This window comes from Stigmatopora nigra, chromosome 15 (genome assembly GCF_051989575.1).
Source record: "Stigmatopora nigra isolate UIUO_SnigA chromosome 15, RoL_Snig_1.1, whole genome shotgun sequence".
Taxonomy (NCBI): Eukaryota; Metazoa; Chordata; class Actinopteri; order Syngnathiformes; family Syngnathidae; genus Stigmatopora; species Stigmatopora nigra.
Genome location: NC_135522.1, coordinates 51,880 through 76,773, shown reverse-complemented (window position 1 = coordinate 76,773; position 24,894 = coordinate 51,880). Strand labels below are relative to the sequence as shown.

Below are 24,894 nucleotides of genomic sequence, written 5' to 3'. Positions count from 1 at the left end.
TCTTCCACCAAACACTTTCTTGCAGTTCTAATGTTGCCAACCACGCCGCTAGAGGATGATATTGTTCTTTGGCTTAATTTTGAAAGGCCATTTCCGCCGTCTCCGCCCCCGCTCGCTCTGCGCTTGGGCCAACTTGACGGCGTCGGATGCTTCGGCCGGCGTCGATTGGCTCGGCCTTGACCACAGCGACCGCCTGCCTGCATGCCGCCTGCCTCTCTGCCTGCCTGCCTGCCAACCTTCCCGCCTCTCTGCCAGCCCGCAGGCAAGGGGAGGCGTTGGACGGACGCTGACGCGGACTCGCCACTTACTCGACTGCTACTCTCGTGTCGGCGTGGCCGGAGCTTCAGGTGTGCGGACCGACACCTGCGACGCCTCGGTAAGTTGAATGAGAGCGAGAGAAAGAGTCGGACGTCGTTTGGTTGCGTGCCGAAACTTGCGACAAAGGATAGCAGAGAGGAAGCAGGCAAGTCGGTTTGAGCGAGGAGGCTTTATACGTTCTTGTTTTGTTTGTTTGTTTGTTTGTTTGTTTTTGTGCATGGCGTTCGCTGACACAACGCCGTAACTTATTTGGCACTTGGACGAAATCTCAAGGAATCCCAATCGAACGCCATTGATCGTGGACACGCCGACGAAAACTCGCGTGAGTGTTTAAAATACCTCAATTTCAGGTGTCCAAATCATTTCAGAAAGGGCCAAATAGGTGCTACTTGGGCCACTGAGGAGGTCTGTTGGTTGGAGGAAGCAGCAGCACCTGACTGCAATCAACTGCTTCCAGTTGGAAGAAAACAGATGAAAAACTGAGAAGGTGTCATCTGGGTGGCTTAGAACCAAAACCCGCACCCACTCGGCCCTCTTTGGAATGACTTTGACACCTACGGTCGAGTCACTGGAAATGACGGCAGCCACTCCAAAGGGAGACGCTTTCCTTCGTTCGAAACCGTGCTATTTCTTTTTTTCAATGCCGCTCCGAATGGCCCGCTCAAGTCACGTCCTAAAGCCAAATGTGGCACCGACGGCGATAGACGTCCAATGGGCCGGGCCGTGGGGCTTCCGGTGGCCGCGCCTCTCCACCTGCACGCGTACAGTGGCCTCAGTGTGTACGCTTAAGCAAACACGCCGGGCGCGCACACTGAGCCGTCTGTGCCCAACACAGCGGCTCCAGTGTGCCGGCCGCAGGTAGCCGGCCGCCGTGACAAAGGACAAGAAGGCTCCTTCACCAACGCGCCCCAATGCGCCCGTCCTCAAGTTCAATTCCCGTGCCCCGTCATGGCAGAGGGAATGATATGGAAGAGGCCTCTCTCCGGCGGTCTGGGCCGGCGTGACGTCGCGCCGGCCCTAATTGCTGCCCAAGTAGCGCCCTTCCCGCTTGTTTTTGTCCCGTTCCGTGAGCAGAGGAAGAAAAAAAAAATGCCCGGGATGCGCTCCGAGGCGTACAGAAAAGAAGCCATTTCTGTCCTGGGGCGGGCACACTGAAAAATGGGCCATCATCTCCTGGCGGAGGTTTTGGACCTCTTGCCGCTTTGATTGCCGTGACTCCAATTTTGGAGCGTGGAGGTGACGCTGGTCGGCTGTCTCGTTAGCCCCGAGCTAAAAAAAAAAAAGAAAGAAATAAACAACTCTCCTAAGCTACAATTAGTTTGAAATACTACGGGGCGCCCGTGGGTAAGAGCGTCATTAAAAATTGGCTTTTTTTTTTTTTTTTTTTTTTAAAAAGCCCTTTTTTCTCTCCCTCCCACACTGGCTCCAGTCAGCTGGGCTGCCCCTGCGCTCGCTCCCCAGCCACCTTTTAAAAGCCACAGAGGTTCGGCCCCCCCGCAGCCCCCCCGCCGCCAAGCACAGTACGCCCTTGAAGGGCCCGGTGCATCGTACGTCCGCACACAAACACATATTCCTTTGAGTGGCTTTGCGCTCTGTGTGACTTTTGAGGCCGACGCCCCCGTCCAGCCCCGTCCACCCCCGCCCACCCTACGGAAAGCCCCAGGCGTCCCCAAAGGGCCGGCGCTTTTGGCTCCCTTTTGCTCGCGCTGCGTGGCGTGCGCGCACGACCGGTAGATGGGCGGACCAGAAGCCCAGCTCCTCCTCCAATGTCCTACTTGAGCCCATGTTATCTTTCCCCTGTGTGCCTTAATGGCGCGCTAGATCATTAGCCTAGTTTAACACGGCTAATAGCTCTGTTGCGCTCTCGGGGGCGGCGACGGAGGCGGCCCTACCTTTGGAGCCGGCCCGACGTTTGGAGCCAAATGGTTGCATTTGGAGCGACGCGGATGACGTCCCGGAAATGAGCGGTCGCTGGAATGAGCTTTGGCCTCCAGTCTTCCTTATCCAAGTCAATGCAAGTCTTTCATTGTCGGTCTCCCAATAGAATGACATATACACCATTGCCTTCCTTTTTCGATGGCAGGCCACTTCACGCCGTTCATGCCGGCGTCTAATTGTCATTCTACCACATTGTGTCTCTGCAGCGATGAATCGTCCCTCGTCGGGAGGCGCCCGCCCAGGCGACACGGCGGCGGCGGCGGCGGCCTGCCGACTGTGCCGCCTCCGGCTCAACTCGCCGGCGCAGGCGCAGATCCATTACAAGGGCAAGTCGCACCAGAGGAGGCTTCGGCGGCGGAGCTCGGGCGTCCACGCAGGTGAGACCCTTGGAATCGGCCGTAGCTTGGACATTGAGAAGCGTCCTTTTGGGGGAATGCTTTTGCTCCAAAGCACGTGAGACGCCGATCCAAACATAAAACCGTCTAACCGGCCGACGTGACCTAAACTCACCCGACCACGGCCGCGGGTGCGTTGGCTCCCGGACGGACGCGTGCGGATTCTCTGTGACGCGCACTCACCTTCTGCCGACTCCCCCCCCCGGGCTGTCGGCCCGCCCGCCCGCTGCTGCTTATGTAGTCGGCGTCTTTTGGTTATTTTCCCAAGCGTCTTTCTACCCCCCTTTGCACGCGGGCGCTCGGACCCAAAGAGATTTGGGTCTAGGCCGCACGCGCCAACAGACCTCCCCCCGTTTCTGGTCACCGGGGTGGGCCGATTGGCCGTCTGATGCCATGGGATGCCATGGGGGGCCATGGGATGCCACCTCCTCTGCTTTAATTAAGCGCGACAGATTGGATTAAAGGCCAGCATTTTCCGCATGAGCGCACTTGCGCGTCTGTCTTTTATTTTGGTCTGGCTGGTAAAGTGCATACTTTGTCCCCCCCCCCCACACCCCTCTCCCTCTCCCTCCGACGTCAAATTTTTCATACGTCAAGCCCACAATGTGCCACTTTTTTGCAATTTGGTGGAGAGAAACGCCCGGACAAAGTGGCCCTCGGTGCTTGTGACCGCGACACCCCGTTTGCGGCATCTTAGCCTTAGCTTTAGCCGTCGCGCCGGCTTTCTGCCCAAGCAAATCCCATTAAAGAAAGCCTTTGATCTGGATGCGCTTGATTAGCCAGCATAAACGGCCGGCGGATTAGCCCAGGCGTGCCACGTTATCCCGCGTGTCTGTTTGATGGCGTATACATACGTGTTTAAAATGATCCCTTGGCGCCGTGCCACGCTTGTGATGGTATTGCAAAAAGGCTGGCAAGTAGGTCGGTCGGCTCGCCGGCAAAAGGAGCAAAAGAAAGGGCAGATCGACAAGCGGGCGACCGGAGCAGCTTTCTGGGGCGACTGGAGCAATGCTTATTTTAAGCCGGCCGGCCAAAGCCGGGCGGCTTAATGCGGCTCGCCACCGGGTTGCTCATTAAAAGCTAATTATACGCCGGAAATTGCGCGGTGGGCCGATTGGGCCGCACGCGGGAGCGGCCGCTTTCTCACGTGACCCTTTTGGGACTTGGTAGGGCCTCAAAATGTCCGAAAATATGTAGCCTAAGCGGGATTGGGTACAATTTACGAGACGGGCGTCACCTCCGGAAAAGCTGGTCCGAAAATAAAATGAAGAAAAAAAAATAGGGAGAGCGTTGGCGCCGCCGAGCTGATGGCGGAGCGCATTCCTATTTGAATATACGCTTCGGCCGGGTCCCGGGCTTTCCTCTTCCGTCTCTGGAGGACTCGGCGGAACGGGGGGGCTCCAAAGGTGCTCCTTTTGGCTCCCGACCCGCTCCGGCACTTATTGTTGCGTCCGGAGCATCTGTCGGGCACAACACCAAGACTTGGCCGCCTGGGTCTCTCCGGAATTAGGGCGCTATTTAAAACGGTCTTTTTCCACCACAACCACTCCTTCTGCGCACACGAGGCCACGGCTGGCTGTGCACGCCTTTCTTTATTTCCGTCGGCACATTTGCTTTGCCCGACTAGACTCGTCCTCCTCCTCCTCCTCTTCTTCCTCCTCTTCCTCCTCCTCCTCCTCCTCTCGGCCGTCGCCGCTCGTCAGCGTTAAGGACGGGCCGGTGCCCTCACGCGCCCCGACAGGCGGCCGCGCGGGCACTCACGCAGTCATTCGAACAGACAGAAAAACAGGCGGGCGGGCGGGCGGGCGGTTGTCGGGCCGGAGGACATCTTCTTTGGGCCAGAAGGCCGCGTGGCTGGGTTTTTCCAGCTGACGCCGCTTCCCAGACTTTTATGGCTTTTGACATCTGCCCGCCACGCTTTTTTTTTTCCTTTCTTCTGGCTCGCCCACGTCGGAAGCGCGGCGGTGCCCGTCTCTCCACGGGAGACCGGCGAACTCCGACGTGGGCCCGAGACAATAGGCCTCGTCTCGGGACGCTAGCCCAGGGCGGGGATTTGCTCGGCGCATTTGAATGACGCCCCTCTTTGATGGGATCCGTCGACTCTTTGACGGAAGGTCACGCTGTCGTCGGGGCGGCCCTACGTTGCCGCTCCGAGTGGGAGAAAAAATATTGTCACGGCTAATCTGTGGTGCTCTCCGGGTCGAGCGAATGAGAGAGAGAGAGAGAGAGTGAGAGAGAGAGAGAGGCGGTCCGGGCTTCGCCGCTCTTGCGCTCTTCCGCCTCATTCATTGTTGCCCGGCCACCGTTGAGCCCACGCGGGAGGGAATTTTAACGGCGGTGGAATTGCGGAGCACCCACCGGACACCCCTGGGAATCGGACACGGCGCACCCCGACGGCCGCCAATTGCTCTCTGCGCCCAGGAGGAGGCGAAGGACGGGCGGACAAACGGACAGACGCGCCACGCCACCGCGGCCTGCCATGCTCATGGGTGAGTCCTTGACCCTAAAAAGTCCTCCTTCCTCATCCTCATTTAGTTGACATAGTCTTAAGGTCACGCCACTTCCTTCTTTTCAGCCAAGGGAGCCATTTAGTGCTGCTTTTTCTTTTCAGTATCATTTGCACCGGACCAAAGATCTCATTGTTTTTGCGCTCCAAATATCCAATAAAAAGCCTTTTGGCCTAACCAAAACAGCACTTGCCCTTTTTTATTCATTTTGCTTCTTGTATTGGGATTCCACCATCACGTCAGTCATCCAATGACGCGATACTTGTCGTCTTTTGGTGAAAATTATGGAACCAACGAGAGCAATGAAACGTGTAGGTGAATTGGTCCGGAGAAGTTCAACTACTGACAAATATTTGGAGCCTTCCTCAAGCTTTTGAAATTGTCATTGCTTCCCGCCAACATTTTTCCATTTTACTCAATGGAATAGAAAACAAGTACGGATAAAGGCCTTAAGAATAAATGCCAGTGTCAAGCAGGTGGAGAGGAAAAACTAAACCAGGTGACCCCCACCACCAGAAAACTGGAAGCTTTTCTTTGTCTTGCGCCACCGCCATATAACAGGGCTGGGCAAACTCAAAACCTCAAAAGAGGAAAGTTTTCTGCAATACTAGTGTGCCGCAAGTGCAATCAGTGGATTGGCGTCAGCTGCCGCTGTGCTTCAACCGTGTCAGCTCGCTCGGTCGCCGCTGGAAGGCTTGAGCCAAAAGCTCCCCCCTCCCCTCTCCGACCACAGCGGCCCCCACCCCCGTCCATTCAACTTTTTCACCTATGTTTGTAAACTGTCAAAGCCAGTTCAATAGTTTTTTTTTCTGACCTATTTCAAACAAGGGCCTTCAAATTCAAACTTTTGACCATTGAAGAGAGAGAGAGAGAGCGCCTCAAACAAATTGAAGCATTGGACATATGAAGGAGGTCATAGTATCCCATAAAACTAAGCATTTATTTCACAGAGCTGGGCAAAATTTAAAAGAAAAGGCCAAAAGTGAGTGTTTTGGTTTCAACTTCTAAAGCTTTCCACAATACTAAGTGTCCTGCGAGTGCAATCAGTGGATTGGAGTCAGCTGCTCGTCACAGGCCAACCCCCGCTGTGCTTCAGTCAGCTCGCTCGGTCACTGCTGGACGGCTTGAGCCAAAAGCTGCCCCCACACCCCACCCAAGACTAATTTTTTTGACTAATTTCAAACATGGCCCATCCTAGTGCAATAATTTTGACCATTGAAGAATGAGCGCCTCCAAGAAATCGAAGCATTGGACATACGAAGAGGGTGTCAAAGTCGGGTTGGTTCGCGGGCCGCCACATTGATGTCCATTGGCGTTTTGCGGCGCTAGTTTTGCGGACCTCCCGTCCGAGCAGTGGACCCTTCTGGCTTTTGCGCCGAGCGTAGCCGGCGCTCTCCATGCGTTCTAGAAAATGTGCTTTTTGGTGCCTCTGATGGCGACAGACATCGGCCGAGGCGCTCCATTGTGAAAAAGCGTGAAAACGCTCGCTTGGCTGTTCCTCTTTGGCCAAGATTGACGCCGTTACTTGGCGGTGAGAGAGAGAGAGAGAGAGCGAGCGAGAGAAAACCAGGACCACCACCACAGAGTTGATGAAAATGAGCACCCCCACACACAAACACGACAGATGCGGGATGACGCCGGCTGGCCGTTGCGTAACCAGACGCGGTGATTCAAGCGGGCGGGCCGTGGCCAACGGGAGGAGGGGGGGCTGGGGGTAGGTTTGGCCGGGACGCCAGTCAATGGCTGTCAACGTCGGGCAATGCCCGCCGTCACGCTCTCTTTGGGGAGTCGCGGGCTAAGACGCTGTCGTCTCTGTTGCGGAGGTACGTCGGGGCGGGGCGGGCCGGCCATGACCCCCTCCGCGGGGGCGCTGCCCGGGCCGGAGCCGAAGCGTCTGCTGCCGTTCCCGCTCAACGCTTCTTGGCCGCTCAGCCTCTTCCCCAACTTCAACGCGGTGAGTGACGCCACGCCGTTCCTCCGGTGGGACACCACGGCACTCGCCGGAAAAGTCTTTTTGTCATTTTTATTTCTTTCTTTTTTTTTCCCAGATGGACCCCGTCCAGAAGGCGGTGATCAATCACACCTTTGGCGTCCCTCAGCCCCTCAAGAAGAAAGCCATCATCTCCTGCAACATTTGCCACCTGCGCTTTAACTCCACGGTAGGAAGACCTTTGATTGACCTGGGGGGTGTGGTGGGTGGGGGGGGGGGGTGGTAGAGCCACCCAAACCAAGCCTGCGATTAGTCAAATGAAAGAAATGGACGGCGTTCTCTATTTGATGGCGGCCATTTGCTGGGTTTCCGCACTTCCGAGCCTCCTATTTTCATTTGCCTTCCGTTTGCTCGGGGCGCCGTCTATTTTTATCCGCCCAAAGAAAGGACCCAAAAAAAAAATGGCTCGCCGCTGGCGGAACGGGGCGAGGTGGCGTGGCGGCGAGGGTCCGCGCTCCAGTGCCAGCGCTGACGTGCGTGGCGGGAGACTCAGCTGGCGGCACAATCGCTCGCTCGCTCGCGTGGCAGCAACGTTTGAAGCTTCTTGTTTTTTTTCACAGCACGTTAGTCACGGCGCGCTCCGGCTCGACACCCACTTTATTTATAGTCGTCCTCTTCATCATCCAAAGCGCACATTGGCACGGTGGCGGCCCTCCGCTCCCCGGGGACGTCCGGAGGGCTGGGATCCGCCAGCCTGGGCTCCGGCCCCTGACGTCTGCCCGCCGTCCGATGCCGTCCGATGCCGTCGACCCGGCGGCTCTGCGGCGCTCCGTGACCTCGCCCCGTGGATGTTTTGTCTTTGGGCACGGGCTTCCAAGGGGAATTTAGCTAAAGCAAAGGTGCTTGAAATGGGCACACTAGTCTGTTTGTTAGCAAGGCAGCCAGATGCAGATTTTGGAAGAGTTTGAATGGCTACTGCAATGGCAACGTTGCACACTTTCAGCTCTGGCACGCTAATCCTCCTTCCATTTCTTCTGCTTGGACTACGCCGTGCGCGTTGCTCTCTGATTAAACTGTGGCCAGTCACGGCGTACTTGGGATCGGGCGCCGCCTCACTATGAACGTGGTCTCGTCGTCGGAACCGGCCTCTCGACTGGTGTGTAGATGGACTACAGTGGCACGTCTCGCATCCCCGATTGTAGCTGCCGCTGTTATCTGGGGACAGAATTGCGTGGCCTCTGGCTAGCGCACCAATTGAATGGCTGGCTTTTTTTTTTTACCTGTCTTTTGCTTTGCAGAATCAGGCAGAAGCGCACTACAAGGGCCACAAGCATGCGCGCAAGCTGAAAGCCACGGAGGCGCAGAAGAACCGGCAGCAGCGACAGCAGAGGCCGCAGAGGCAGCAGCGGCGGCGGCGGTCCGTCGACCCCTCGTCCGGCGCCAAAGAGCAGCGGCACGGCGCCGAGATCTCGCCGCCCGCTCTCTGGGAGGGAACTTGTACGTGAGAAGAAGAAAAAATCATTCTCTTATCGATTCAAAATCCATTTTTGTTTTGTTGTTGTATTTTTGGCGAGGAGGGTCACTAGGTGGCCGCACTACCCATCACCTCCGCTACCAAGCAGTAGTCAGACGCCGTGCCCTGATGTGTAGTCATGTGCTTGGGCGCACGAGGGCGCTAATTCCGAGCTCAAATTCTAGATGTAGTCATAGATCTTTTATTTTTTTTCAAATCCTGCATTTAAGCGGGGTTGGACTAAAGCTGATTTGTACTAAAAATGGAGAACATAATAAGACTATGAAGGCGCTATGCCGTTCAAACGTGTTCCTACTTTAATGAGCATTCAGTGATTAAATGGATACGATTGCATTGTGGGAATGGCCAATGGAATGGCGCCCCCGGGGGCAAGCTAAGAAGAAGCGGTACAGGGCCAAGGGTTAGGCATCGTTCACATGTGCCCAATGGCCGTGAAAAAAAGCACCTGCCACCCAAAGCGCGGCTCCAAAGAAGGCAGGAAGTCCATGACGACTGGTCGCCTGGGCCATGGTCTTTTGCCTTTAAAAGAAGGCGACCCTTCATTGAAAGGCTCTAGAGTGGACACATTTGGCCGTGGCTTTGAAAAGTGGGATTTTCAATCGGTATGACAATGGCAAAATGCATTTGTTGGTCTGAATAGAACACCGGGCCAATCTTCCGCAGGTCACGGCCCGCAGCCGGAAGCGCCGTCCTCCCCGGACGTCAAAACGGGGGAGGGGAGTCCCGGCGGCTCGCCTTGCGGGGACGCCGAGGCCCACGTCCGGGGCGACGCCTCGGCCGAGGCGCCTGCCCAACCAGACGGCCAAAAGGACAAAGAGCGCCTCCGCTGTCCCGCGTGCAGAGTGACGGTGAACTCGGCCTCACAGCTGGAAGCCCACAACAGTGGTACGTACGGGGGAGTGGGGGGGGGGGGGGGTGTCATCCGTCGGACGCATCTCCCACTCCGTCACGCTGTCCCCGTCAGGTGCCAAACACAAGCTGACGCTGGAGGGTCAGAGCCCGCCGCCCCGTCGCCGAAGCGGGGGCAAGACGGCGCCCCAGCGCGCCAGCTGCCGGGACGAGCGCTCGGCGAGCAAAGGCGCCCCGGGCGGAGTCTCGGCCGGCGGCTTCCGCTGCCGGGCGTGCGAGATCTCGCTCAACTCCGAGACGCAACTGGGCCAGGTGAGACGCCGGTGGCGCAAGCGGGCCGCCTTTCAAAAGGAGGTCAAAGACGGCCAGAGGGGCTAGAATTGCAATTTGTAGACACTCGAGAAGAAGAAGAATCTGCCGTTTGTTTTCACTTCCAGCACATGAACAGCAGACGGCACAAGGATCGAATGGCAGGGAAACCCCCCAGGCCAAAATTCACCCCCCACGGGAAGAGCCGGCAGCAGCACAACAGTTTGATGGTGAGCAACACGGACCGCCCGTACTTTTTGCTTTTGCGGCCAGCCCGCTGAGCCGTCCGTACCCCCGCAGAATATGCCGTGGAGCGCCGGCGGCGGCGGCGCCGGCTTGTCGGCCGTGTCGCTCATGAAGAAGGCTCTGGGCCAGTACGGCCTGGCTTCGCTCTCCTCGCAGGTCAGTAAGGCCAGCGGGCCCGGCCGAGGAACGAGGCCACGGCAAATGGAGGTGGCCGGCCGGGTAGGCCGGGTGGGTTAGGGTTTTGGTTTTGGATCTGGTGGTCGACGGGCGGCTAAAAGCCACGTCCCGGGCGTGTGTCTTCTCCTCCAGACCAAAGTGGCCTTGCAGAAGCAGTTGAGCAAGAGCCTGGGAGCGGGCTTCCTGGCCGGCCCGCTGACGGCGCCCGCCCTGTGCACCGTGGCCAGCAACCCGCTGGCGCTGCGCCACCCCCTGGGCGCCGCCTTCATACACGCACCCTTCTTGGGGCCGGCGCTGTTCCGGCCGGCGCCGGGGCCTCTTCGGGCCGCGCACGCGCCCGTCATCTTCTCCCCCTATTAATGCCACCCGCGCCTCCCCCTTTGGTGTCCCCCCCCCCCCCCCCCCTTCCCCGAGACCAAAGTATGCACTGGAGTGGGTGACGGCACCCGCGTTAAGTGGCCCTTTTGAGATGTGGGACAGATTGTTCCGACTTCCAATATCGAGCGGGCGGCTTCAAACGACGAGGTCATTCTCCGACTCCGGGGAATAAAGACAAATGATGGATGAGCTCGGCTCATTTGAGAAACCGCAACATTGTCCGGACCAAGAAAAAAAAAGCAAGCCCGAAAGCGTGGCACGCAAGAAACAAATGAGGTGAGCATCAGGTTGATCTTTTTCGGAGCAATAGCCACCGGTCTGCCCGTGGCCGGGCGGCCGCTCGTATCCCCGAGTGAGGGATGGGATTATGCATTTTTCTTCATTGTGCAATACGTATAGTCGTGTGTGCGTGTTATCTGTCAGGACAAAGCCATGTCCAAATAACAAGGCCACCCTTAAATCAAGCGGCCAGCCCGCCTCACTCTTGTCTGCTGGCGCTCCGTGTAGAAACAAACCCCATAGATAGAGCTTTTATCAGAGTAGATATTGTCACGTGTACCATAGAGTATGACCAGAATATGTTATTGTTTATGATTTCTCTTTTTTTTTTTTCAAGGCCACTTTTAAGGGGTTGCGACCAATCCATCCGGGTTCAGGGTAAAGAGAGCTAGTATTGAGTGGATTTATGTCAAATAAAAAAAAGCTTTTAGAACTTCTCAATGGCTCCTGGTGGATTTTGTCTATCTTTGCACTTTGTTGAGCACGCCCTAAATGGACACCAATGAGGAAGTACTCCATAGCAATCCCAATGGTGTCTGACAAACGCCACTTCCATTTAAAGCAAAAGGCTGAGGCACAAATACTTTGTTTATTGAACATGCAAACAAATGCAGTTGAAACTGACAGACTTGTTTTCGCAAAGCACGAGTATTTACGGCAACAACAACAAAAACATTTCACAGAAAGCCGTCGCCCCTCCCGGGAAATAAAAGCCACCTCCGTTCCTTTTCTCCGTAGAGAACGATGAGTGTCAGCCATCCGCTGGAAAATGCTGCTCCTTAATTCAGTCACGGAATAGCCAATGGAAGAGCCAAGCGGTGCGACAAAAGCTCCCGCCAAAGGCCCTAAAATGGCCGGCCACAAACAGTCCGGAAGCCCGATGCCACGATAAATTTAAATAGGGACATATTTTGATGCGGGCGGCGGAACGTGATGGTTTGTCGACGGGTTGCTCAGCCATCCGTGGGTCCGCTGCCCTTGTTCTTGTTACGGCTGAGCGGGAACGTGGACTTGCTCTGCGGCTGCGTCATCTTGCTGGCCAAATAGACGAAGGGCTCGATGAGAGTGCGCCGGTCGGCCACCGACAGCTCCCACAGGCGCACCTTCTCGTTCTTGGCCCAGTTCTGGGCCACGTTAGCGTCCACGCGCCGCTCCTCCTGCTTGTCCAGTTTGTTGCCCAGAACCACAATGGTCACCTGTAAACAAGCCATTGGCAAGTTGACCCCCCATTCCATCCCATCCCATCCATAGACATGCCCGCCCGCCCGCCCGCCCGCCTCCCCCGAAAGAAAAGGAAAATGAGACGGGCCTCCTTCTTATCTCGGTGCCGGTCAATGTCCTTCTTGAGAGCCTCCATGCGCTTGAAGGACTCCTTGCTGTCGATGCTGTAGACCAGCACGAAGCCGTCGGCAAAGCTGTAGTAGTGGCGGGGGAACTCCGTGCCGTCGCGGAGACCCCGAGTGTCGTAGAAGCGCACTTGCTCGCGGGTGCCCCGGTCGGTCTCGATGGAGCCCATGTAGATGTCCTCCAGCGTCTCCATGGGCTCGGAACCTAAGGCGGCCACAGTTGTTGGCTTTATGGACATCTCTACATCGAATCCTATCCAAACTGACCACGTTGGTGGGCCACAGACGAGCCGATGAAATAGGAATCCTATTCAAAGTAGGACGTGGCTACGTTCCATAATGTCGACAAGTTTGGTTTACCTGCTACATGATTGGCGTAAAGTAGCTGCTCCAGCACGGCCGTTTTACCCACTGCAGCCTGGCCGCACACCACCACTTTGCAGCTTTTACCCATGACAAATTGGCTCTCTCTCTGTCCCTGTGGGAAAACAAACGCATCAACAGTTGTGTATATCGTTGGTTCGCAGAATGGAGTCGCCGCCGTGCCAACACATTAGCTTAGCTTTAGCTTCGAATCGACCAACAAATGAGCGTGGCGAAATTCAGCCAGAAGCAAACAACTCACGCTGCCTTTTAAACTGAGATGTTTCTTGACACCGACCAAACTCCGACCGGGAAGCGCACCTTATTCTGTGTAATAGACGATACCGAGCGTAGTAATCATGACCTCCCGATGTCTCTGCTCTCTAATCTATAATAACCTTTAATGGCCATGGGAATTTTCCTAGATTAAAAAAAAACGTGAAAATGAACGGCCGTTTGAGATATGTAAGGAGTGAAATGTTTCAATGCGCTATGAGTTTGTTTACATATTTATGGTTACATTGGAGTCCGGAAGTGCCGAGCCGTGGTGACGTCTTTACTGGGCGTTCCCACTTATTTTAACCACTTAAGTTCAAAGCGCGTTTAAAATAGACACATGAAGCACGCTAAGTAGCAACACGGAAATAAAACCTTATTCTTTGTATTTCTATAAGAAATAACCATACGATTCATTTTTTCCTCAAAATTCCACAACCCATTCTGTCGGTGAATGCGTCACTTCGACTGCAGCATTTGACTCCGCCCTCTCCCGATGCACTTTAAAATGGCGGCGGAGGGATGCGCTACTGTGAACATGGACCCTGACATAGACCTCCTCAGCGACGACGAACTGGAACGGTAGGACGCGTTGACAGCGGCAACAAGGCAATTGTGCCGGCGTCTTCGACTTCTGCTTTACAGCCGGACGTCCCGGAGTCGTGTCACGAAGATAGCCAATTGGGCCAGTCGCTGTTTGGGCTCCGAGGAGGCGTTTGTCATGTTTATTATTGTCCTCCACTCGGGCGCAGAAAAGCCTCCTTGCCCCAAACAGTTGGCTGTTAAAGTTGTCCGATGCATTTTTCAAGCCCCCAACGTGCAAAGTCAATTCACGAAAGTTCAGAGAGAGTGGTCGTGGCGTACTAATTAATATTGAATGTTCCCCCCACCCCTAAAAAAAAATCCACAAGCCATGGCTTTGGGCCACAGTGGACAGCATGCTCGGTGTCATGTGTTCCTAGATGCTATGTTTAGCTGTCGTGACGTTGCGCCCCTCACTTCATTTTCCAGTCAAATGGTCATCTGACATTGACTTTTCTTTCTCAAAGAGACTCGCTCGGTACCAAAACTCCCAACTCTTGATACCTCGCACTGTGTACTTTGAGCAAGTACTTTAAAGCGTGGCACTCCAAAACTAAGAAGCCCTTAGTTGGATGTCATTTGACCATGTGTTGTCGTTGCGCCGTCCAAAAAGTGTACTGTGGGGGGTCGCTTGTGTTGATGTGTCTTTGGAAAATGAGCCCATTGAAATGGCATTTGAATGAATAGAGATGAACTGCACTTGTTTGCTTCAGGGAAGCGGATGGCTACAAAGAGCAAGGCAACGCCTTCTACATCCAGAAGGATTACGCCCAAGCCTTCAATTACTATACCAGGGCCATCGGTACCCGAGTTGCATGATCTTTCCCGTGCCCCTGCCGCCCGCCCGCCGGCCGTGATTTGATTCCCGCTCATGATTTTTTTCTCTTTTGCCCCGCAGACATGTGCCCGAAGAACGCCAGTTACTACGGCAACCGAGCGGCCACGCTGATGATGCTCTCCCGACACCGCGAGGCTTTGGAGGATTCCCAGCAAGCGGTGCGGCTGGACCAGTCCTTTACCAAGGTGCCTGGGAGACGGGGCCTCGCGAGCGCTCGTCCCGCCGCCCGTTGTTTTGCCGTACCAATGGAGCGCTGGCGCCTCTGCTCGCAGGGCCACCTGCGAGAGGGCAAGTGCCACCTGTCCCTGGGCAACGCCATGGCGGCCTCGCGCTGCTTCCAGAAGGTTCTGGAGCTGGATCCCGACAATGGCCAAGCCCAACCGGAGGTCAGCTGCTTTCCTTTGTCTGACTGACACCTCTGGCTATAGCCCTGAATCTTGCTGGCCCATTTGAGTAAGTTTAATAGAAGGCCAATGACTTTTTCAGCTCAGGATCGCCGAGTCCATCCTGGAGTACGAGCGCATGGCCGAGTTGGGCTTCGACAAGCGCGACTACCGCATGGTGAGAGACGGACGGACGGACGGCCGGCAAAGCCGCGCTCTGGCCCGCCCGCTGTCACGCCCACCATCACGCCGTGTCATCTCTGCTCAGGTGGTCTTCTGCATGGACCGAGCGCTGGAGTCGGCCCCGGCCTGCCACCGCTTCAAGATCCTGAAAGCCGAGTGCTTGGCCCTGCTGGGCCGCTACCCCGAGGCTCAGTCGGTGGCCAGGTAACGCCCGAGGCCGAGTCATCTGGCTTGCGCCGCCCCCGCCACGTCCTCCTAGTTTAGCCCGCCGTCACATTGAACGACACTGCGCTACTCCCGGCTTGCCCTTTTGACACCCTCAGCGACATTTTAAGAATGGACTCCACCAACGCCGACGCGCTCTACGTGCGCGCCCTTTGCCTTTACTACGAGGACTGCATCGACAAGGCGGTCCAGTTCTTCGTGCAGGCCCTGCGCATGGCCCCGGACCACGAGAAAGCGCGCCTGGCTTGTAGAGTCAGTACGACGCCGGTGGCCTCGCGTCCGGGAGCGCGGCGCCGTGGGCCAGCGGCAACGGCCCTTCTTTCTCTCTCTCTCTCTCTCTCTCCCCGTAGAACGCCAAAGCTCTAAAGGCCAAGAAGGAAGAGGGCAACAAGGCCTTCAAAGAGGGCCGCTTGGACGCCGCCTACGTGCTCTACTCGGAGGCGCTGACCATAGACCCCAACAACATCAAGACCAACGCCAAGCTCTACTGTAACCGAGCCACCGTGGGATCCAAGGTAGGCGGGCTTTGGACCACGTCCCCGGCCGGGCTTTTTTTTTTTTTTTTTTTTTTTTCAGATCAGATCTCCTTGTCTTTTTTTCCAGCTGAAGAAAGTGGAACAGGCCATCCAAGACTGCACCAAGGCCATCAAGCTGGACGAGAGCTACATCAAGGCCTACTTGCGGCGAGCGCAATGGTAAGGCGCCGTCCGCGGGGACGCCCGGCCCCCCGCGCCCCGGGACTTGACGGGGCCCGCCCGCCTGTGGCCACCCTGCAGCTGCATGGAGACGGAGCAATACGAAGAGGCCGTTCGCGACTACGACAAGGTGTACCAGACGGAGAAGACCAAAGGTAGGGTCAATGACGATGGCTCTTTGTCCAGCACCCTCTCCTCCTGCCGTTTTGCCCGGCAGAGCACAAGCAGTTGCTAAAACAGGCGCAGCTGGAGCTGAAGAAGAGCAAGCGCAACGACTACTATAAGGTGCTGGGCGTAGACAAGAGCGCCAACGAGGAGGAGATCAAGAAGGCTTACCGCAAACGGGCGCTGCTACATCACCCAGGTGCGTGGGTGCGCCCGGCCGCCCGGGAAAGCGCCCCGCCCCGCCGACCACGGACGCCCCTCTCCCGCCTGGCAGATCGCCACAGCGGCGCCGCCGCCGAGGTGCAAAAGGAAGAGGAGAAGAAATTCAAGGAGGTGGGCGAGGCCTTCAGCGTGCTGTCGGACCCCAAGAAGAAGTCGCGCTACGACAGCGGGCAGGACCTGGAGGACCAAGGCATGAACATGGGCGGTAAGTCAAACGGGGGGGGGGGGGGGCGTGGTGGCGTGCCCCCCCCGCTTGAGCGTGATGCCATGGGCTCCTCTCTCTCCAGATTTCGATGCCAACAATATTTTCAAGGCCTTCTTCGGCGCTCCGGGAGGATTTAGCTTTGAAGGTAGGCCCGTCCGCTATTTGGCCCGCTATTTGGCCCGCTATTTGGCCCACTATTTGGCCCGCTATTTGGCCCGCTATTTGGCCGGATTGACGGCGCTTCTTTCTTTCAGCGTCCGGACCGGGAAATTTCTTCTTCCAGTTCGGTTAAGCGATCGCCTCTGTGGTCGGCTGGGACGTGCGTGGCCCGCGAAACCCCAAGACCCCCCCCCCTCGCCCCCACTCCCGTGCGTCCGCCAGCCCGCTCTCCCCCCTCCGCCGGCCACCCGTCCGATCCGGCAGACGCGGGTGGCCGTCATCCACGCCATTGACAGCCGTTGGTGTGAAGGAAGTGGGTGCAGTTCCTCTTTTTCGGGGGTCTACGCGGGAAGCCCAGTTGGCTTGCGGCCCTGCATGAGAGCGCCATTCTGTCATTTGAAGTATCTCATAACGGCGGTGAGCCAAAGGCGTCCTCGCCAGCCGGCGCCAGCGTGAGCGTCAGTTGTGCGTGCGCGTGTGTGTGTCAAACTCTACTCCCCCATTTGTTTTAAATAAGATTGCCATCCACAGATTGCTGCATTGCACACGCGAATGGACGTCGATATGTGATGGTTTTTGTTTTGATATTTATTGTTTAGTTTGACTTTTTTCCTGCCAGTCACGGCATCTTATCCACGTGAAAAAAACAAGGAAGATTTCATTTCCCAACGGTGAAAAAACAACAAACACGTGGGGCATATTTGAAAAGGAGAAGAAATTGGCTCCATGCGTATATTTCCTAAAGAAATTGCCAATAAAATGCAAGTTGTCTTCAACGCTACCCTCATTGTCAATCTGCTGAAATGTTCATCCCACAGAGTCAAGGAGGTTGTGGCTTTTCTTTTCTTGAGCCGTTCTTACAGCCAAATTGAATACATCATGCTCTCTCCCTCGGCCAGCTTGCATTGACTATTTTTTTGTTCTCATCCTATTCATTTCATTTATTGATCAAAACGGTATTTTGGAAACCACTTCTTGACCAGAGACCTAATTCATGCCCTCGTTCCCAAAAAAATGGCTGTGGAATATTTTCCAGTAAGTGGCGCTGTTGGGTCCTTTTTGTTAAGCTGGTTGCCAGGTGACCTTTTCCAGTCTGCTTGAGTTTGGCTAGTAGAAAACCCCCAGCCCCCCACCCCACTCTGCTTTTTAGGTGGCATCGTCATCGAGAATGTCCGAAACGGACTCTGGGCGCAAAAGTCCGAGGGCGACGGCCGTTTTCTCCAATTTGATGGCGGATGGCGACTGGTTGCTGCTCAAGGGGGAATTTGAAAAGGCGACGGAGAGCTACAGTACGGTAAGCGACTTTGTGCGCGCGTCCGTGGTAGTCTTAAACTCCTGTTTTGCGATGGGATGGCTTTGGAAGGAGGAGGAGGGAGTGAAAGAGCATTTTCTAAATTGGCTTTGACATGCAGACCCATTGATTAGTGCCATCGATGAGCCCAGCTGTCACCACTAGAGGCGAGAAAGCTGAGGCTCCGTAGCCGCGCGTGGCTCTTTTAGTAGAAGGCAGACGTCCCGTCCATTTTTCCCCCCATTTTTTTCTGTGACTCCAACTGTAGTAAGCCTATTTTGCAAGGTTGTGTCTAACAGGCCCTGACGCTACAACCGGAGAACAGGCACGGTTTGGCGGGCCGCTCCAAGTGCTACCTAAAGATGGGTCAGTGCGAAAAAGCCCTGAGGGATGCCGAAGCCTCGCTACGGGGAGACGGCTCCTTTTTGGAGGTCTCTTTTCTTGAGCATCACAACATACACTTGAATGCATGAAAGAATGTTTTACCCAGTTTGTTTTCTTTCAACAGGGATTGTATCAGAAGGCGGAATCTTTGTACTGCATGGGAGAGTTTGAATTTGCCCTGGTTTTTTATCACCAAGGATCCAAACTGCGTCCACAAGTCCACCAATTCCGGCTGGGTATCCAGAAAGCCCAGGAGGCCATCCGGAACGCCCTCGCCGGTCTGCTCCTCGCGTCTATTCCGTCCGCTCTATTCGTATTGCCGAGAGTACGCGTGGCGGTGCTTGGTGACGGAGGAAGGAACCATAGCGGCCAAAGAATCCGTTGGAACTGGCGGGGGACGCCGCCCCCCGCCAGCTCCGACGGATTGAACGTCTATCGCCGACTGTGACGGTCGTGGTGTGTCTCTGCTCAGACCCGGCTGACTCGGGGCACAGACTCAAAGGAGACACGCTGCCGAAAGAAGATGAGGTCACCGTGCCACCGTGGCTCCACCACGTAACGTAACGCCACGCAATGCTACGCTCCACTTATTGCTAGCGCCAAGCCAAACTGTCTCTCCGTGCAGGTGACGACGAGCAAGAAGCACAAGGGCTCCAAGAAGAAATATCTGGGAGAGTTTTATGAGGACAGGAGATACCTGGAGAAACTGCTGAAGGATGAAAGTAGGTGGATTTGGAAGGCAGCGATGACATTCCAACTGGGCAATCTGTCATCTGGGGGCTCAGGGATGCGGTTTAGAGCGGTTAGGCGAGCGGGGTTGAGCAAGTGCAGTCCTCCTTCAAGTCTGTTTTCCGTGGCGCCCTTCTCCAACACGCCCGAATCCAGTCATCATGATCGGGCCTCTGCAGAGATTGCCCAGGAGTTGATCGTCAGATTTGGGTGTAGTGGAGGTGGGAGGGGGACATGGGAAAACCGACTGGATCCCAAACTGGTTAGGGGGCTCTCCGAGACGGCACCCGCCCGCTCTGTCTTTACACATTGATATTTTTTCCTTTCTTCTTTTTGACCCTTGCTTGTGTGTCAGGATATTTTGTATGGGTAAGGTTTCCAATTGGAATGGCACGCTGTCCAATGGCCTCCCATTGGATGGAATTCAAATGGTCTTTTCCCATCCGCACGCAGCCTTGGTGAAAAGCAGGACGAGGAACGGCCAACAACTGACCGACATCATCGGAAGCAGTCTGGCATACCTGGACGACTGCGCAGACTTCTGGAACCGGCAGAAGCCCACGCGTCCTCATAAAGACCCACAACAAAAAGAGACAAAAGACCCCCAATAGCACCCGCATGGCAAACCTTTTACGTGAGTAAGAGTACGAGACGATTTGTTTTAAACTTGTTTGTCGGCTGCTCTTTTAACGCTCAAAACCTAGTCCTGTGTCTGTTAAATTGTACAAAGCTTTAATAAAACTGGAGCTTTTGTCGAGGTTGGGAGCAATTGTTCAAGTTTGTATCATTTTTCCATGTTCACGGTTGAAACTTGGTCATAAGGAACACTGAAATGGTCCGTGTTACTGTGCGTCCATGTGCATTTTAGAGAGGCTCGATCAACTGTACAAGCTGCATCTTTCCGCCCCATAATGCACCGTAAGATAGTGGTCGCGACCATATTTATGCGGAGGGGTGACCGTCGAAGATATTGCCAAATAAGACAAGTCCAAAACAAAACGTCATGTATACTTTGAGCGAAGACAACCACCTGTGATTAAATAAAGTACTCCCGTTGGCAAATGGAATCATATTTAAGAGAAGGCTGGACGACATGAGATGGACTCAACCCGCGTAATGGTACGTTCCCGAGAGTCGCCGTGGTCTTTCTTTTCCTATCCAAGTAGCAGCCATGAGGTAGGATTGCCGTCGACGCGTGGCCAAGTGGCCTATTTAATCGGTAGAAAATTGCACTATGAAAACACTGAACTGCCGTATCAAACACGTCAAGTTGTAACGAAGTGACATGAGTGCTAAAGAGTGTTCCGAATTCCACCGCGACGCGTTTTATCTGGCCTCGGCGGCCGACTCCGAGCGGCCATATTGTCAAGCCGGCTAACGGTTAGGTGCGGCTAGGCTAAAGCTAAAGTCCGCGGATGCTCCCAAAGGGGCTAACTTGATGATTTCCCTGTCCTTAAATCCTACGCTGTGCCGTTGTCGTGCAGCATGCTCAGGCTCCAGAAGAGGCTGGCGTCCAGCGTGCTGCGCTGTGGCAAGAAGAAGGTCTGGCTCGATCCCAACGAGACCAACGAAATCGCCAATGCTAACTCTCGTAAGTATAAAAGCACAGCACCAAACTGGCCTCGGTTGAATAGAAGTACTGTGTGGGACCCGGCTACTTATTTGGACGGTCGAGTGACGGTCCAAACGAATTGGGCGCACAATGGCGTGCTACAACTTGATGCTTGAAAATGCTTCATCCGTAACGTAATACTTGAAAATGCTTCATAGCCCCTTCTTTTTTTGACCGAGCCATTGAACATGATTGGCCCGATATCCGGTGGCTGTCAGGTCGGCTGACATCCCCGCTCGGGTCCAACCTACTGGGGGTTCGGCGGCATGCACGTTGGGATATTTGGGGACAATTACCATGTATATTAAGCCAGGTTACACTGACCAAAAGAACAATGGATTCATGGATAAAGGACAGTCGAAGCCAGTGCCTTTTCCCCTCATCATTTCTTTTGTCTTTCAGGCCAGCAAGTGCGTAAACTGGTGAAGGATGGCCTGATCATCCGCAAGCCCGTCACGGTCCACTCTCGGGCTCGTTGCCGCAAGAACACGCTGGCGCGCCGCAAGGGCAGACACATGGGCGTGGGTAGGCCCAGTTCGCCTCCGTTGCCGTCGAGGAGGGGCGCTGGGCTTTTGGCCCACGTTTGTTCTTCTCGCCCGCAGGGAAGAGAAAGGGTACCGCCAACGCCCGTATGCCCGAGAAGCTGACGTGGATGCGCCGCATGAGGATCCTGCGGCGTCTGCTGCGACGCTACAGGGAGTCCAAGAAGATCGACAGGCACATGTAATCAAAAGTCACATTGTTACTGGGACCCCCCGGGCCACCTTTTTGAAAACGGGACAAGCATTTGAGTTTACCGTTAGTCTTTCGGCTGCCAAACCTCGGGAAGTCATTTGGATTTGAATCTTTAAATGCCGCTCCCAAAGTGTGGCGGCGGCTCGTCTCCTGCCGGGCGGGCATCATCCTTACCGATGGATGGAATCCGGTGGCCTTTGAATTTTGCCTTGGGGGAGATGCTCTCCATTTTGTTGGCAAGAGAAGTGGTTTAGGGTGCTCTCGTTTGTCGACAGGTACCACAGCCTGTACCTGAGGGCCAAGGGCAACGTGTTCAAGAACAAGCGCATTCTCATGGAGCACATTCACAAGCTGAAGGCCGACAAGGCCCGCAAGAAGCTCCTATCGTACGTTTGCCGCGCCCCCCTCCATTGAGCGCGCCACACAGCCCAGTGGAAATAAAAGCCACCGTGCCTTTTTTTTGTGTGTCTTTTTGCAGCGATCAGGCCGAGGCCCGCCGCACCAAGACCAAGGAGGCCCGCAAGCGGCGGGAAGAGCGCCTCCTGGCCAAGAAGGAGGAGATCATCAAGAACCTGTCCAAGGAGGACGAGGGCAAAAAGTAATCTCCCTAGTGCTTTGGATGGAATGCTGACAATAAACAAAAATAATGTATATAAATACAACTGAGGCCTTCAATGCTTTACTGGGTGAGTGTGTGTGTGTGGGTGGGGGGGGGGGGGGTTGCTTTCATTCGTAATCTCCCCATCAATGGCCTCATTTGCATAAATTGGCTCTGAGAGCAAAATAAACACCATCCCAAAAAATAATAGCTGTTTTGGGTGCTCAAAAATGACCCCGTGACTGGTCAAATAAATGTATTGGAAGTAAACATATGGGTAAGTTTTTCCTTGTCTTGACTCACAAACTGCTCTTGTGCTTGCTAATGGGGCGAGTGGGCGGGCAATAGAAAAACAATACAAGAAAAACAGGCCCTTCAATTTGTAGATCCTGCTCTTTGTTCCAACCCATCTGGTACTGACCGTTTAACCAATGACGTGTCTTCTAAAAAGAAGTAGCACCTGGCTTGAATCAACTGATTACACATGCAAAAAGTATCCTTGTTCACTGTACCACCACTGAAGCCCTTTTGAGGACCGGTTTGACACCCCTGCGCCACGCCAACTTTGTACCTTTTTTTGCTAGTCCAATTATATTTTTGTCAAATTCGTGGACTTTGGTGCGAACCACGTCAAATGGAGCCACGCAGCTGGCGTCGTACAGCTAGTAAGTGATTTGTTCCCAATGAAATGCCACACTTGACGGACGCTTTTATGTCCCGCCCGAATTGCCGTAGCTTCGACTCGACGTTCGACTCGGGTCAAAGTCGAGTCCCGGCGGTAGCTTCTCGTCGGCGAGCGGACAGAAGGACAGACGGGAGTGGACGGCACATCACGGCGCGCCGCACTCGCCAACGATGTCAGCGGGCAACATTGGACGGTTTTGGGAATGGGGGAGGAAAATCATCGGCGTGGGCCGAAACTACGCGGAACACGCGCAGGAGCTGGACAACGCCATCCCCGCGGAGCCGCTACTCTTCCTCAAGCCGCCGTCCGCCTACGTCCGAGAGGGCTCGCCCGTCCTGCTACCCCACTACTCTAGGGAAGTGCACCACGAGGTGGAACTCGGGGTGGTGATCGGCAAGCGGGGCGCGGCCATCCCTCGATCCGCCGCCATGGAGCACGTCGCCGGCTACGCGCTGTGCCTGGATATGACCGCCAGGGACGCTCAGGAGCGCTGCAAGTCTCAGGGGCTGCCCTGGACGCTGGCCAAGGCCTTCGACACCTCGTGCCCGGTCAGCGACTTCATCCCCAAGGAGCGCGTGCCCGAGCCGGGCCGCCTGGCGCTCTGGCTGGAGGTCAACGGTCAGCTCAGGCAGAGCGGCTGCACCTCCCAGATGATCTTCCCCGTGCCTCACCTGGTCAGTTACATCAGCGACTTTATCACCCTGGAGGAGGGCGACCTCATCCTGACCGGAACCCCCAAGGGGGTGTCGGCGGTGCGAGAGTGCGACGAGCTGCGGGCCGGGATCGAGGGCATCGTCACGGTCACCTTCAAGGTTGACCGGAAAGCTCGTTCCACTTGACCTGCCGCTTTGTCTTCACCACACCTTTTGGTTTGGTGGTTTTTTTGGGGGTGTCTAGCGCGTAGTAACGACATTCCCTTTTGACATTGTTAGTTAAAAAAAAAAACTGGACATTGGTTCTTACAGCACCACCCGCTGATCTGATGACATAATGCAATGACGGGGCTTTGACATTTGATGTTCCTTCCCCCCCTTTAATGTTTGATGGAATAATAAGGATTTGAAAACCATTTATTTGATTGCTTGATTTTGTTCATTCCAATTAACAGTAACCTAAAGTCAGATGGTCAATCCCTATCAATCGCTGTCAACCGCTGCACGTTTCAAAGGCATGTTTTATTTGTGTTCATTTTCTGTCACTGTCCAGCGAGGCCAATAGCCTTCAGTACTCTGGTCCTCCCCGTCGGGGCTTTTCCCCCAGAGAACTTCATTCGCCGTCCTCACTTGCGTGGAAGCGTCCAGAAAGCACACGTCAAGCAGCAATTCCTCTACTCTCCGTCAAGCTCGCCTGCGAAGAGAAGCGTCAAGTCACCTGGACTTTTCCCAACAAATGGCCACGGGTAGCAGCCACCTCTGGGGATGAACTTGAGCGAGCTGCTGAAAATTCAAAAGCGAGACACGCCTCTCGCCGGCCCGTCGTCGACAAATTCGTGGCCCAGGCCATTTCCGCACTTGCCGCACGACACCTGGAGACGGAGGCAAGAACGTCGGAGCGCGGCGGACGGATGAACGGCCCGACGTTCGCCCGTCGCTACCTGGAGGGCTCCGGGTCTCTCCTGGCGTTTGCTCACGCTGCCCTCGCCGACGGTCTCCGTAAAGGCCGGCCAGGGAGACGAGTGTTGGTACTTGGAGCGGCTGGAGAACAGGGGGTGATTGCACTTGGCGCATGCGTAAATTCCTGGAGGAGAGGACGGCAGGTGATCAACCAAATGCACACAAAACCATTGTGTTTTTCGCCCTCACTTGGTCTGCTAGTTTGGCCCGACAAAAGCACTTTTGCTAAGGCCTCTGCAAACTTTGTTGGTGACAAGACGTTTTACATAATCTGGAGGCTGGCCAAATCGAAACCGTGACAGATTTTGGTTTTGCGCAGCTCCTTGCCCACCCAACACGGCAGTCGACAAATTAGACCTTGAAGTGCACTCTAGATGAGTCAATATGTGCCGCGTTGCATTTAGGCGGTTTATTATCATTTGACAGGCAATAGTTAATAAGGGGAGCATGTGGCCGTGGTTGACAGGAATGTGTTTATCAGATAGCAGCTAAGCGGCTAGCTAGCTGGCCTGGACAAGTTTTGCACGGCGACGATTTCACAAGTAACATCGGCTAAAGTGGCGTCATGAGTACGAGCACCTGGTTTGAAGTGGTCTTTGTAAACCTCCCGGCCGTAGAAGGAACAAAACGACATGGCCGCATGCGTTTGAGCAACTTGACTCCGAAGTACGTATACCGGGAACTTGCTTGCACAATCAATCACACGAGAGAGCGAATAGAGGCCCCGCCTCTCCGGTTGGCCCGG

The 24,894-nt window shown here is 55.1% G+C and overlaps 7 protein-coding genes across 12 annotated transcripts; 5 read left to right on the top strand and 2 right to left on the bottom strand.

Annotated features, from left to right (window-relative positions):
* Window positions 1–38: 38 nt before the first annotated feature.
* znf385c (zinc finger protein 385C) lies at window positions 39–11,297 on the top strand. Of its 5 annotated transcripts, none has more exons than XR_013328887.1 (12): window positions 39–220; window positions 253–376; window positions 2,463–2,633; window positions 6,982–7,112; window positions 7,207–7,317; window positions 8,387–8,585; window positions 9,286–9,507; window positions 9,587–9,783; window positions 9,909–10,010; window positions 10,081–10,182; window positions 10,336–10,857; window positions 11,198–11,297. XR_013328887.1 is itself a non-coding variant. In XM_077734388.1 (12 exons), the coding sequence occupies exons 1-12, from the start codon at window positions 147–149 to the stop codon at window positions 10,561–10,563; spliced, it is 1,710 nt and encodes a 569-aa protein (XP_077590514.1). In that variant the 5' UTR covers window positions 82–146; the 3' UTR covers window positions 10,564–11,297. The 5 variants fall into 5 exon arrangements, 4 of the variants coding, with proteins under 4 accessions (XP_077590513.1, XP_077590516.1, XP_077590514.1 ...); XM_077734388.1 differs by adding an exon at window positions 592–640 and having other exon boundaries at window positions 82–220; window positions 10,336–11,297; XM_077734387.1 differs by having other exon boundaries at window positions 10,336–11,297.
* A 133-nt stretch (window positions 11,298–11,430) lies between these two features.
* On the bottom strand, window positions 11,431–13,134 carry nkiras2 (NFKB inhibitor interacting Ras-like 2). 2 transcript variants are annotated; one of them, XM_077734734.1, is made up of 4 exons: window positions 12,891–13,134; window positions 12,567–12,684; window positions 12,170–12,411; window positions 11,431–12,056 (listed from the first exon to the last, which is right to left on the bottom strand). In XM_077734734.1, the coding sequence occupies exons 2-4, from the start codon at window positions 12,658–12,660 to the stop codon at window positions 11,814–11,816; spliced, it is 579 nt and encodes a 192-aa protein (XP_077590860.1). In that variant the 5' UTR covers window positions 12,661–12,684; window positions 12,891–13,134; the 3' UTR covers window positions 11,431–11,813. The 2 variants fall into 2 exon arrangements, with proteins under 2 accessions (XP_077590860.1, XP_077590859.1); XM_077734733.1 differs by having other exon boundaries at window positions 12,832–13,132.
* Window positions 13,135–13,286: 152 nt separating this feature from the next.
* On the top strand, window positions 13,287–17,283 carry dnajc7 (DnaJ (Hsp40) homolog, subfamily C, member 7). Its single transcript, XM_077734731.1, has 14 exons — window positions 13,287–13,427; window positions 14,141–14,229; window positions 14,326–14,450; window positions 14,538–14,651; window positions 14,752–14,826; window positions 14,917–15,035; window positions 15,155–15,308; window positions 15,407–15,571; window positions 15,660–15,751; window positions 15,833–15,906; window positions 15,969–16,115; window positions 16,191–16,343; window positions 16,426–16,488; window positions 16,598–17,283. Exons 1-14 carry the CDS (start codon window positions 13,342–13,344, stop codon window positions 16,633–16,635), a joined length of 1,494 nt encoding a protein of 497 aa, XP_077590857.1. The 5' UTR covers window positions 13,287–13,341; the 3' UTR covers window positions 16,636–17,283.
* Window positions 17,284–17,586: 303 nt separating this feature from the next.
* Window positions 17,587–19,655, top strand: odad4 (outer dynein arm docking complex subunit 4). The gene is made up of 6 exons (XM_077734837.1): window positions 17,587–17,796; window positions 18,093–18,224; window positions 18,302–18,455; window positions 18,650–18,732; window positions 18,803–18,899; window positions 19,360–19,655. The coding sequence occupies exons 1-6, from the start codon at window positions 17,671–17,673 to the stop codon at window positions 19,515–19,517; spliced, it is 750 nt and encodes a 249-aa protein (XP_077590963.1). The 5' UTR covers window positions 17,587–17,670; the 3' UTR covers window positions 19,518–19,655.
* Window positions 19,656–19,966: 311 nt separating this feature from the next.
* Window positions 19,967–21,915, top strand: LOC144208038 (large ribosomal subunit protein eL19). The gene is made up of 6 exons (XM_077733692.1): window positions 19,967–20,082; window positions 20,391–20,497; window positions 20,921–21,043; window positions 21,121–21,241; window positions 21,529–21,639; window positions 21,732–21,915. Exons 1-6 carry the CDS (start codon window positions 20,078–20,080, stop codon window positions 21,853–21,855), a joined length of 591 nt encoding a protein of 196 aa, XP_077589818.1. The 5' UTR covers window positions 19,967–20,077; the 3' UTR covers window positions 21,856–21,915.
* A 404-nt stretch (window positions 21,916–22,319) lies between these two features.
* fahd1 (fumarylacetoacetate hydrolase domain containing 1) lies at window positions 22,320–23,605 on the top strand. Its single transcript, XM_077733691.1, has 2 exons — window positions 22,320–22,516; window positions 22,587–23,605. Exon 2 carries the CDS (start codon window positions 22,707–22,709, stop codon window positions 23,373–23,375), a length of 669 nt encoding a protein of 222 aa, XP_077589817.1. The 5' UTR covers window positions 22,320–22,516; window positions 22,587–22,706; the 3' UTR covers window positions 23,376–23,605.
* Window positions 23,589–24,894, bottom strand: LOC144208039 (methionine-R-sulfoxide reductase B1-like). The gene is made up of 4 exons (XM_077733693.1): window positions 24,729–24,894; window positions 24,131–24,273; window positions 23,947–24,061; window positions 23,589–23,883 (listed from the first exon to the last, which is right to left on the bottom strand). The coding sequence occupies exons 1-4, from the start codon at window positions 24,781–24,783 to the stop codon at window positions 23,864–23,866; spliced, it is 333 nt and encodes a 110-aa protein (XP_077589819.1). The 5' UTR covers window positions 24,784–24,894; the 3' UTR covers window positions 23,589–23,863.